Below are 13,484 nucleotides of genomic sequence, written 5' to 3' on the forward strand. Positions count from 1 at the left end.
AATGTATTTACATAAGTACACATCTCTGTTAATACCGCTATCCATAGCTTTGCTATCTAGAGCCTTCCTCTGTTTCTTTTTGCCTCCTCCTGCTCCTCACTTTCCCCCTTCTTCCACCTCTTAGTACTTCTTCTCAGCTAGATTGGTGTTGCTCTAATATTCACAGGATCTCTATAACCTCCTAGATGTTGGTTTTAATTCCCTAGTTGTTCCTCTCTCTATGGTGTTGTTTGCACCCTTCTCTCCACCCCTAGCCCCCAACTTCTTCTTCCAAGACCCTCTGGGCCACTGGCCTCGTTGCTTTCTTCCTGAGCTTGCTTCCCATGTCTGTATGATATAAGTAGGCAAACCATCAATGTCCTAGTCCAAACAATAAGAAAACAAAAGGTTGGGGGGAAAAAGTGGTGGTGGGGGGGTGAAACCCCAGATGTACATAGTTTCAGGTCTGTCTGCTGGCCTTGATAAATTTCTATCCCCTGGTCCTGGGGGAGTTCCAGGGGCTGCTGGGTTGTTTTTTAAAAAGTTGGTCACCAACCTTTCTGGAGCCATAGAGGTTGGGTGAACCCCCAAACCTATTTCCCTGAGATGTTCTTTAAATCTTAAATAAAAAATAACCCCTTTCTTCTTAAAACCAAACAATAATTTAGTGTAACTCATAAAGAATGTCTGTTTTGAGCAATGTGCTCTTTAGAAAACTCAACCTCCCCCTAGCCCCTATCAAGACCAAACCAAAAAACTGCCATCAAATGAGTTCTGATTCATAGAACCTTAAGGAATCAAATTGACAATAGCAACTTGAAATACTAGATAGGAACCTTAGGGGGCAGTAATGAAGGGAGCCCTGATAGGGCATTAGTAGTAAAGTGTTCGATGGCTAACCAGAGGGTCGGCAGTTTGAACACACTAGCTGCTCTACAATAGGAAGATATGGTCATCTGCTTAAGTAAAGACATACAGCTTTGGGAACCCCTGAGGTGCCTACATTCACGGCAGAATAACACCTCAGAACAGGAGCATGAGAATGTCTGTAGAACTTGAACTATGTCTCTGAACTTTACAGGCAGGACCTGTTGAATTGATGCCTATTCTGCTGGGTCTAGTCGCAACCACAAAAACAAAATTTGAAAAACAGGAAAAGTCATCATCAGGCATTAACTTTTTGTTAAAATTTTTGTGAATTAAAAAAGCCTTTTTTGGTTAAAATGTTTTTCCTATTTGTTAGATGGAAAATATGACGTGTCTCTATTAAATAGTATTTCTTACTAAGGTGACTGTTTTTTCACATAAAAAAATAAATAAACGTTTTTCACATGTTTCTTAACATTATTATTTTTACATTTGGTCCTTTGTAAATGACATGTCTGTAACCTTTGCCAAAATGTCTACTTGCCTCTTTTATCTTTTTCTTTTGATTTATAAGACTTCTTTAGGATTATAGCTGGTGTTTTATCCTATGAGAATATTGCAAAAACTTCCCAGTGCTGGCTCTAGTTCACGTATTAGAAACTTTGCTCTCTGAGCTATTTTTATTTTTTTCTTGAAAGGGGCGAGATCATGCGGGCCTGAGAGGAAGGAGCTCCAGCGCCACAGCCCCAGGTTGGAGGCCTGGCTTCACTTCAGTGAGATTCTCAGCGCTGTTCCTCCTCCTGAAGACTTCTTTCTTTGCATGGGAGCAGCTTGTGTTCACTGTGTGGGGTTGTTTATAATGAATGCCTTTAATGTGTCTGGAATTTATATTGGTGAATGATGGCTAAATCCTTCTATATGGACTAGGAGGCTTTCCCTTTCTCCCATAGATTATGCAAAGTGTGAGATTCACTACAGCTGTCCCTCTTCTGTTCCGGGTCCTTCTCAGCTGCTTCTGAGTCACGCTGCGGCGTTGGGAGGGTTTGATAGCTGCTGGCGTTCTAGTGGGTAGAATAGTTTCCACATAGGGACCCAGCTGAAGAGGAAGAAAAAAAAAACTCTCCTTTCGTTGACACAGAAAAATGAACCTTGTGACATGACTTGCATGCTGTTGTTAAAGAAGCCTCTGGGGACAGCTGTCTTGGGTTTCCCTGGCTGTAACCGCTTCATGTCTAGTGTGGCATCCATCCTAGCCAGAGCCATTTCTTTCTTTCTTTTTGAGACTCAGAATTGGCTTATTGACAATGCCCCACGTTGTCCTCTGCTCTCAGAACAGCTCTCAGGATCAAAAGAACCCAACCCAAGTCCCTGAGGTTGGCGTCTTAGCATGGCTCCCCTCCTTGCGAGAGGGCAGAGCAAGGACCCCCGCCTGTTCCCATCAGGCTGCCTGTGGGATGGGGAGATGCCTGAGCATCACACAGCACCACCCTCTCCGTGGCCGAGACTGCAGGGGTCACCTCTACTGGGGTGCAGAGATGATGTAGCCCCCGCCTATCCTGAGGCCACTCTAGAACAGTCACCCGGGGAGGACAGTAACCAGACCCAGGCACACACTTTTGCTCCCCCTCCTTCAGACTGTCCCCACCACTCCCCGGGATCCAGGCCCTGGCAAAGGGGCTGGCAAGGAGGGAACGGGGAGAGCAGAGCCATTTCTTAAGTCTTTCTCTTTCCTCCAGAATCAGGATTTTGGCAGCCCCACCCTTACACTTCCTGCTTAAGTGATACCTTCTAGATCTGAATCCGAGGTGACTCAGAAGGCTCCTTCTTTCTCCCTCCTGGGCTCAGGCCTCCACCTCCACCCACCTGCAGCTGCAGTGTGACAAGTTCCTTGGTAAAACAGGAACCTAATTACCTACCCAGTCTCAAAGTTGGAATCCTATAGGTATCTTCTTCCATATTAGTAGCTTAAATTATCGTAGGGAAATTCTAACTTTCAGAAAATAGGGAATATGTCATATTCACTTTTGTGTTGCCAGTCAAGCAAATACCTTGCATCGAAAGCATTTTAAATTCAATGTTGGATATATGGTAGAATATTTAATATAAGATATCCCAAAACCCTCATTGCCATTAAGTCGATTCCAACTCATAGTGACTATGGGACAGGGTAGAACTACCTCCATGGGTTTCTGAGATTAACTCTTTAGAGGAACAGAAATCTCATCATATAAGTAAGCAAAAAGGAGGAAGAGTATCTTTCTCTGGAGACATACATGATTCTGCCAGATTTCTTTTTTATTTTTCAGTTGTATCCGATATTTCTCAAAGGTTTGTCATCATTCTCAAGAAAGTCTTCTCTCTCTCTCTCTCTGTGTGTGTGTGTGTGTGTAGGTTGTGTGGGGGTGGGGTGGGGGTGGGCGTGGAAGGGGGTTCAGATGCTTCTCCTTAGGTTGGGAGACCTGAAAGAGAGAGTTTACCTCCAGTTCACCCTGCCCTTTCTCCTGTGGTTTCAAAAAATCCCCTTTAAATTCTAATTCCGGCTGGGTGATAAGCTACAGAAACCTCTGAGCTTAAGGGAGTAGACTCCAACCACAAATTATTCCCACTAATAGAATCCCGCAGGCAGTGGGTCCCCAAGCAATGTACCACAGCCTATTAATACTTTATGGGTGTCCTTTTGTGCTCACTAATGGGGCTTGAACTGTACAATCTGCCTTGAATAATACCAAAGGAATACCCTTTCGGACCCCTGTCCCTGAATGATTTATGGAGACGAACTAGGCCTAGCTGAGATTCATTATTGATGTTCTTCTTTAGAGACACTTTTGAACAAAGACAGAGATAAATTTATGTTTGGCCAGAAAGTGAACATATGGAGGAAATTCAGTGTGAGATTTGTGTGCTTGGGAGCATTTAAATTTTTTTCTGACTGGAATGGCGTTCTAGACCTAGATAAGAAAGGGCTCAGTCATCCCCAGCGAAGAAGATGAAGTGAGGGTTTTTAAGATCTTTGACTTCCCTGTACTGTCCATGCTTATATTCATTCTCTAAACTCTTGTCACTCTAGAGTATCAGTCAAAATGTTTCACCTTTAGCCCTTCTCTTATCTCCTAACTTTTCCACCTTGATGCTTTTTTCATTCGACTATCACAGTTCACCTAGTATGTTGTATGTCTGCTGTGTTCTCTTGTCTTTGAGCAACGTCAAGGAGGGGAAGGCAGCGCCCCTGCTATTGAGAAGTTCTCAATCTAACTGGAGCAAACCGATGTGCATTATGTAAGTCAGCTCACCACCAAAGGTTAGGATGGTACAGTGCTAAAAGAAAAGTTTCTCCGTGGGAAACATTCATCTATACAGGATGAGTGAAGAATGGCTTTGTGGAGAAAATGATTAGATTTTAATTGGCAGGGAAAGGGTATTCTACAGTAGGACGGCAATTTAAGCAAGAGTGGCCATGGAAGAAGGTGGTATAATACACTTGAAGAGAAAGGGCGGATAAAGAGGGGTAATATAAAGAAATACCGCCTTCCATTACGAAGTAAAGGCCCAGATCTCTAAGATTCTCCTGGAACATTACCCAGTGGCCTCAGTCTATACTTCTGATATGACTCTTTGTGGTCTCTCCCCAGTTCCCAGGGCCTTTGCCACACTGACCTGAGAGGTGAACGTCTTCCTTTTTAACGCTCTGTCCCAGAGACCAACAAAAGCCCCTTCCTTTCGTTCCTCCTCGCAGAGGTCAAACCAGCCACAATTTTAAGCACCATATATGAAACACAAAGAGAGGGCAGAAATAAAATCAGTACAGAAAGAATCTAGTTCCCAAGGTCCACCTGGCTCCTTGGGGCTTGGTGTCCCTTGGAATTCCACATGAGAATTGGCTATTAGCCAGGGAAAGAAGGCACGGCCTGGATCCAGTCTGTGTACCACATTTCAGGGACCGCTTTAGTCTCTAGCACACAGAGGACCTTTCTAAACTTCTAAATCTCTTGAAAGCCAGCCCCATTTGTCATCCCGAGGGACCAGACCCTGAAGAGGAATGACGCTTGGTTGAAAGGTCAGTGAAAGGGAAGGCCCTCAACACAGTGGCTACCACAAGGGGCTCAACCTAGGAACCATTATGAGGATGGTGCAGGACTGGGCAGTGTCTGGTTCTGGTATTTTAACATCTAGATAGCTGCTACCAGTGACCGTGAAGCCTTACCTTCTTCCCACTGAACGGCTTTTCTGTCAGGTGATTACACCCTCACCCCGCTTTACCCCACCAAAGAGCCCGTTGCTAGCTCGTCCATTCCAGCTCCCACAACCCTGTCAAGGGTTTCCAGGACTGTAAATTTAAGGGGAGCAGATTGCCTCATCTTTCTCCCAGTGGAGCAGCTCGTGGGTTTGAACTGCCTCATATCCACAGGGAGGTGGCTTTATCCTTTCAGAAGGGATACAATCCCAAACCACAATATGAAGCCCATATTGAATGAGACAGATGGTTTCTCCTCAGGATATTCTCTGGGGAATTTTCATGCAGGGTCTGGCAAACAAGAGCTGTTGAAGGCTTCGAGCAAGGTGGTGGCAGTGGAGACAGAACAAAATGAAACAAGATAAAAGTGACTTTTGATGTTAAGGAACTCACACGAGCTTTTTGGCAAGTATGCCCGTGAGACCATGTTGCGATGCAGACTGGTGTCTTTGTTGCCTGTCGTCTTTCTTTGGTGCCTGCTTACTCTTTCTTTCTAATCATTTTATTGGGGGTTCGTACAACTCTTATCACAATCCACGCATCCATCCATTGTGTGGAGCACATTTGTACATTTGTTGCCATCATCATTCTCAAAACATTTGCTTTCTACTTGAGCCCTTCATATCAGCTCCTCATTTTTCCCCTCCCTCTCCGCCCCCTCCCTCACGAACCCTTGATAATTTATAAGTTATTATTATTTTGTCATGTCTTACACTGTGCAACGTCTCCCTCCACCCACCTTTCTGTTGTCCATCTCCTAGGGAGGAGCTTATATGTAGATCCTTGTGATCATTTCCTCCTTTCTACCCCACCTTCACTCCACCCTCCTGGTATCACTACTCTCAGCACTGGTCCTGAGGGGTTCATCTGTCCTGGATTCCCTGTGATTCCAGTTCCTATCTGTACCAGTGTGTACATTCTCTAAGGGGAAAGATGGGGCTTTCTACTCCCCTACAGAGTTACAGTCTCAGAAACCCACAGGGGCAGTTCTGACCTGCCATGTGGGCTGAGTTGAAATCGAATCGATGGCAGTGAGGTTTGCTTTGTTTTATTTTCACTCTTGCTCTCAGCCACCTATTCCATTCCTTGGCTTTCTTCCCTCTTACGATGTAAAATTGGGTGGAGCATCTCCCAGGCCAAGTACACTGCACTTCCTCCAGTTTGGAAGATACTGACGTTCAAGGGTATTCCCACCCAGCGGCGGGCCAAACAACTAGCAGAAGTTACAAACTTCCCAGAAATGTGACCAAACTTCTTACTTCTCAGTGGCCACATCTCTTCCACCTGTGGACCCCAGTCACCAGACATGGTGACAAACTCATGGTGGGGGGGGGGGGGCAGCGCTCAGTTTGTGGATGGAAAGCATAGACAAAAAGAAGGCGACGAAGTGCCATGATAGAAGCCCAGGAAATAAACAGCTTCAAGAAGGGGAATGGCCAGAGGGCAGCCCAGTAAAAATGAAGACCAAGGACATCCTGCTGGATTTGCAATGAGAGGGTCGATGGTATACTTTGCTCGGGCAGTTTCACTGGAGCCGCAAGGGGGAAAGCGTGATTGAACTAATAGCCAGCTAATGACAGGTAAGGAAGGAGAGACACACAATTATTTAGGGAGCTTGGCTGTGGAGGAGACAGACTGGTAACTAGAGGTGGGCCTAAAAAGGGTGAAGGGGAGGTAGTCCTTTCGTCCCAGTTTTGTTTTGTTGTTGTTGTTGATCCATGGGAGATGCTCAGCTCAGTTCATGGGGAAGAAGTTGAATTCACTAGAAAGGGGTGGATCAACAGAATGACAGGGTTGAGGAGATTGCATGGAAGAGCCTGGGTACAAATGAACTCACCTCATCCGGGCTCAGTTTCCCATGTGGGAAAGGCTATAGTAATAGTACTAAGCTCATGGGGTGGTTGTGAGAATCAAATGAGACCGCATTTGTGAAGGGTTTATGACAGCGCCTCATATAATAAGCACCTCATAAATAACAGCCATCAAATAATGATTGCTTTAGGACAGATGATGCTAACATGAAACTATGTAAAGAGGTCACAGATGAAGAGAACGAGAATAGGTTTTTGGAATCAGACAAGTTTGTGCTTGAATTTCAACCTTGCCATGATGTAACTTGAGGCATGTCACCTGATCTGTCTTAATTTATATCACTGGGTTGTAAATATCTTCATCCCTAAAATGTACTAGGTGTTAACTAAGTAATAGATGGCATCCTAGGCACTGGAGATAAAAAGATTTTAAAAAGACACTCTCTTTGTGCTCACAGGGTAGCTGGGGAGACCGGTGCAGAGACCATTGTAATTGGGAAAAGGAAGAGCTCTGGACAAGGTGAGGCTAACCAGAAGTCTGAAGGCAGCAGCCATTCTCTGTCCTGATGACACGATTAGCACAGCCCCACCTGTTTCAAGACAAGAAATACAATGCAGTACACACTTTCCAGTTTTCGAAACCCTTCAAATAATGTCAGAAGCCATTTTGGAAAGTAGCACGGTGACCATGACAAAAGCCATTGCGGCCAAGGCAGTTCTGACTCACAGTGATCTGATAAGATGGAGCAAGCATGTGATCATTATAGAAGCAGACTGCTACTTCTTCCCCTCGCAGAGCTGCTGATGAGTTCAAGCCACGGAACTTTTGGTTAACAAGTGTTCACCATTGTCCCAGTGGTCATCTTGCTAATTCCTATGGACTGAACAGTCTGCTTTACACACTTTCCGTTGTGACAAGATTGCATAGTGGGGAGGTCAGAGCACACCGTAGCACAATCGCACCCAGAATAAGTTGTTTGGGTACCTAGTTTCTTCGCCTGTTCTGTAGAGACAATAATGACAGCTTCATAGAATTGCTGTAAGGATTCAATGTCAAATGTTAAGGACAGCGCCTGGCAGATAGTAAATGTCCAATATATATGTTAGCAATCATTATTAGTCAGTGATGATGATATGAAAAACCAAACCAGATCCATTGCCATAAAGTCGATTTCACCTTGTGGTCACCCACATAGGGTTTCTGAGGCAATGTTTATGGGAGCAAGGAGATCACCTGAACATTCTCCTATGCAGCGGCTGTTCTTGCAGTTAGCAGTTCAAGGCTTACTGGACAGTAACACCGAGTCTCCCTTTGATGATCATCTGCAGACAGGCAGGGCAACAAGTCAGTCTGACTTGTAGTGATCCTTAGCCTACAGAGGGACCACCAGAAACTGTTGAATGGGTAGATGGAAGCAACAAAAAGTAAGTTAGAAACAAAGTATTAGAAAGAGTAGATTTTTTTAAATGCCAGGGAGAAAAAAATGAGAACCTCTTTATTGACACAGCTAAATTAGAACATGAAACAGAACAATTACATGCCTTGAACACAATACCCACGATTATAAATATTTGCTGATATCGTAAATACTCACTATGTAATACAAAAGTACTACATGAGTCATTAAAAAAAGAAGAAAAAAGCCACACATGAGTCAGTGACATGACTAGGGTGTCATCAAGGATAGTGACTCATGGGGTCAGGCGCTCTTCCCCAAATCCCCCTTCCCTCACAGACCTCTTCCCACACCAGATTATTCAGAATTGTTAGTGATGTATATCATTATGCAATTTTAATCACTGAAAAAATATTTGGTAAGTGTAGTTGTAAATTATTAAATGCAATATTTTGTAGAATATATGAATAAACTCTTGTTGTTACAGCTTGTTGTTAGTATTCATAGATTGATTGAATACTAACTTTGCACATTGAGTTACACTAGAAGTTCTCAACCTGTGGGTTGTGACCCCTTTGGGGGTTGAGCGACCCTTTCACAGGCGTCATCTGATTCATAACAGTAGCAAAATTACAGTTATGAAATAGCAACAAAAATAATTTTATGGTTGGGGGATCACCACAACATGAGGAACTCTATTAAAGGGTTATGGCATTAGGAAGGCTGAAAACACTATTTGTATCTGAGAAGAAATCCCTTTTAAATGTTTCTCTTTTCCCTTAATTTTCAAAAAAAGTTATTGAAAAAGGTTTACAAATATTAATTTGTAACTTATTTTACAAATTACAATGTACTAATTTACAAATTACTAATGTACTAATTTACAAATTACAATGTTGTAGCTAGAACACCAGAGAATTTGACAAAATCAGTAACTAGAAGAATACCCAAACCAAAAGAGCAACACCCGCTGCCAGCAAGTCAATCCCAACTTACACGGCCCTTTGGACAGTAGAACAGCTCCATAGAAAGCAGCCAGCCTCATCTTTCTCCCCGCAGAGCAGCCGATGGGTTTAAACTACCAACCTCGAGGCCAGCAGCCTGACGCCCCAGCAGCGTTAAAAGATTCAAAAAGTAATTTAGTATAGAGTTTTAGCCTTGCAGGTATATTGATATATATAAGCTGAACTTACAAAAATGTTTTTGTTACTCTAATAATTACAGGCATATTTTAATAAAAAGTCATGCATTTCTGTAGAAACAGTGCACAAAACTTTTATAGACACCCATTTTGGCGTCACCCCCTCTGCCTAACAGTCACTTCATGCAATTGGCCACCCTCCCGCACCCAATGCCACTGATGTGAGTGCCACATTTACAAGTGATTTTCTCCTTTTCCTTTGGTATTGAAAAGAGAGAAGCCCTTGACTAAATTTCCCTCTCGCTTGTTACAGCCTGCATCAAAACCCCCAGGTTGTTGACAGCACAGTTCTCCAGTCTCCAGTTGCATTTGGTGTGAAAACCCCCAAGCTCCCAGGGCTGCAGGCTGTAACTTGTACCCAGTCCTTCCCCAGCTAGCTGAGGTAGATTTTCCCATGGAAAGACAGACATTTCTAGTCGCTTCTCTAGGAGTCTTCTGTTCTCACCTTCATGGTAGCAATCAAAAGAGAGAGATTAATGTGAGTAGAAGTTAAAAGGGAGAAGAGCCTATGGAGTTTTTCAGTGCAGCTCCGTGGGAAGCGATGTTTTCGCTACAATCTGCAGGGGTCCGAAACTTTTTAAACAGGGGGCTAGTTCACTTGCCCTCAGACCCATTGGAGGGCCGGACTATAGTTAAAAAAAAACCAAAAAACCAACTATGAACAAATTCCTATGCACACTGCACATATCTTATTTTGAAGTAAGAAAATAAACGGGGCAAAAACACCCAGCAAGCCGGATAAATGTCCTTGGAGGGCTGCATGTGGCCCGTCGGCCATAGTTTGAGGACGCCTGACTCCAGGAAAATTTAAATGGACAGTTTAAATGGAACTTTAGAGAGAAATCACTCCACTTTCCTATTAGATCTCCTTTCCTTAAATGCTTAGGTTAGGTGTTTTCTTCTTTCTTAACATTGGGCTTAAATTTAAATACAATGGTTCCCCCCAAAACAGCAGGAGCCTTCTCTTTTTCGGCTTGACTAACTTCTGTTTACTAAATTCAGGCCATTATCAGAACAAATCTTTTAGATACAAAATCCACCAGGTTCTAAACGTGAAGAAATCTAGCATGGAAATCTAGAACTCTTGGCACATTCCCAAACTGTATTTGTTATAACCCAAAGTCACTCGGTGGTAATTAGAAAATAAGTTTCAGGCCAGAGTATCCAACTCTAGCAACCAGTTCTGGGGCAGCATTAGAAATTCCAGTGTACTGTGTGTCTTTACTATTCTTTGTGAATGGAATGCTAGCAACACCAAGAACAATTGTGTGCATCTCTACTCTGTCCTATTGGGATGCTATGAGTCAGAATCAACTTGATGGCAGTGCGTTTTTAGAAGTAGGCTTTGTGTTGTCTGGTAAGCATGGGACTACTAAATGCAAGGTCAGCAGCAATTCAGGCCCAACTGCCACTCTGCAAGAGAGCATAAATATTTACAGACTCAAAAATCCTATAAAGCAGTGGTTCTCAACCTTCCTAATGCCGCAACCCTTTCATACAGTTCCTCATGTTGTGGAGGCCCCAACCATAAAATTATTTTCGTTGCTACTTCATCACTGTCATTTTGCTCCTGTTATGAATCATAATGTAAATATCTGATATGCAGGATCTATTTTCATTGTTACATATTGAACATAATGAAAGCAAAGTGATTAATCACAAAAGTAATATGCAATTATATATTGTGAAATATTTATTTCTAATGACAAATAAATGAAATTTTGTCTTGAAGCGTGGTATAGCATTGGGAACAGTCTTCACACCAGTTACTGTACTCGTAGGTGGGCGTATCTGCATGTGGGTGGACCGCCTGGATAGAGGATAGAGGAGCGGTCTGTAGGTTCCTAAGACCAATGGAAATACGTGTTTTCTGATAGTCTTAGGCGACACCTGTGAAAGCGTCGTTCGACCCCCAGGTTGAGAATCGCTGCTAAAGGTTCTGGCCCTTTGAGTCAGAATTAACTCAATGACAGTGGATTGCGTTGGATTAAGTAGTGGTTACATCCAGAGGGTTGAGTGGTAAGGCAGGCCAGGTGGGACTATGATAAAATGGAAAAACGTGTCTCTTCTGAACAGTCTGGTATTCTGTTCCCGTTTCACTATTACCAATTTGTAAGGTAGGCCCAGTATTGCATGTACAAATCTCCTGATGTGTTGGCCATTATTAGCCCAACTAGAACATATTTGCTGGTTAGACACATCCCATAGTGCCCCAGGGCTTAATCAAGAGCTATTGTAAGAGTGTCTGTCTTTCTGTCTTATTTGTTCATTAATTCACTCATGTAATCAATGATCTATTACATGCTAAGAATGTAACTGTTAGAGAAATAAAACGTTTTCAAGAACACACGATAGGAGAGACATCTAAACAGGTGTAAAAAGGCTCTAACAGAACAAAAGCAGTAATCATGACTAGCATTTATTGAACACTTTCTACGGGCCAGGCAGTTTTAGCAGAGTTGTATGAATTCCTTCTACGTGTAATAATAATCTGAGAAAGTAGGCGTTTTTCTTGTCTTTAGGTTCCCGGGTGGCACAGCGCTGAGAGGGGATTCAAACCCTCGAGTCTCTACACGGGAGAAGGATTTACCATCTCTGAAACCTTGGGAGTCCTAAGCTTTGTACTTGGGCTGCGATGAGTTACAATGGACACCATGGCTTTTTCCAATTAAAAAAAAATATATTGCTATGCGTGGAATTGACTCAAAGGCAATGGATTATTACTGTCTTTATTGTATGTCTGAAAAGACACGAACAGAGCAGCAAATAACTTGCCAGTTGTCATGTAACTGAGGTGAGATTTGAGCTGAAACCGGTTCCATAGCCCAAGGTCCATGACTAAAGAGGGGATCCGTTGTTGTAGACATAACCTGTGCTTTATGAACTCTTCCAGAGTGATTCTGACTTGTCTTGAGAGATGATTTTAGCACACAAGCATTCTCATCAGGAATTCCGGCAGAAGAAATAGTTTGTACCAGGGATCAAAGTCTAGGACTGGCAGAAGATGAATATGAATAGGTAACACCTCCTACGTCATTATTAGCTCAGAGTCAGTTTATAGCTCAACACTGTGAGGTTTAAGAATAGTGTGGAGAAGCTTGGATATATAGCCCACCCCCCAGGGAGACGAATAACAGAAATGTGTGTGAAGGGAGACAACCGACAGTGTAAAACACGAAATAACAACAACAATGCATATAATTGATCAAGGATTCGCGAGGGTGGGGGAGGGAGAGGGAAAAAGAGGAACTGATACCAAGGGCACAAGTAGAAAGAAAATGTTTTGGAAATGTCGATAGCAACTTATGTATAAATGTACTGATACAATTGATGTATGGATTGTTATAAGAGATGTAAGAGCCCCCCAATAAATGATTATTTTAAAAAGAAGAAGAAAAACGGTGTGGAAAGAGACATTTACAGAAGCTCAACCTTGACTACAAGTTCCAGAAAGCGAAGCGCGCTGTGTTTTCCCGCGTGAGCGTCTCTGTTTCAGCGAAGCTCAGGGACTACAAGTCCCGGCATGCAGCAGGACAGTTCCGCGATCGGACCCTCCCTGCCCCGCCCCCATTACTACAGGCCCCGCCTCCTGCCAGCCCCGCCTTCCTCGCCCCTCCCGCCCGCAGCCCCCTCCCGCCGCCCGGGTCAGCCCAGAAGAGTTGCCTGGTGGCAGCGGCAGACCGTAGCCGAGCCAGACCCTCGGCGGCGGCGAGGATGGGAGATTCCAAAGTGAAAGTGGCGGTCCGGATCCGGCCCATGAACCGACGAGGTGAGAGCCGAGCCCTCCCGGGACCGGCCGTGCCTGAGGCGGCAGGTGCCTGGCGCGCCCTTCCCCTCTGCCACCGTGTGGGGTCCGCCCGGCTCCGCCCCTCGAGTCCGCGCCGGGGCGGGCGGACGGCCTGGGGACCCTGAAACTTGGCCCCCCGCTTCTCCTCAGCTCCCCGCGCCCGCACGGGCCCCATCACGGGACGCCCCTCCCCTCGCCTGCCACCCGGTCC

General features: G+C 44.2%; 1 protein-coding gene across 1 annotated transcript in view; it reads left to right on the forward strand.

Annotated features, from left to right (window-relative positions):
• The first annotated feature begins 13,157 nt into the window (after window positions 1-13,157).
• KIF13B (kinesin family member 13B) overlaps window positions 13,158-13,484 on the forward strand; it is a 268,551-nt gene continuing 268,224 nt past the window's right edge. Inside the window, exon 1 of the mRNA XM_045286833.1 lies at window positions 13,158-13,255. Within this exon, the coding sequence (XP_045142768.1) occupies window positions 13,201-13,255 (55 nt within the window). The 5' untranslated portion in view covers window positions 13,158-13,200. The remainder of the gene's footprint in view (window positions 13,256-13,484) is intronic.

The sequence above is a fragment of the Echinops telfairi genome, unplaced genomic scaffold, assembly GCF_000313985.2.
Source record: "Echinops telfairi isolate 266 unplaced genomic scaffold, ASM31398v2 ScPeMD7_9;HRSCAF=40, whole genome shotgun sequence".
Classification (NCBI taxonomy): Eukaryota; Metazoa; Chordata; class Mammalia; order Afrosoricida; family Tenrecidae; genus Echinops; species Echinops telfairi.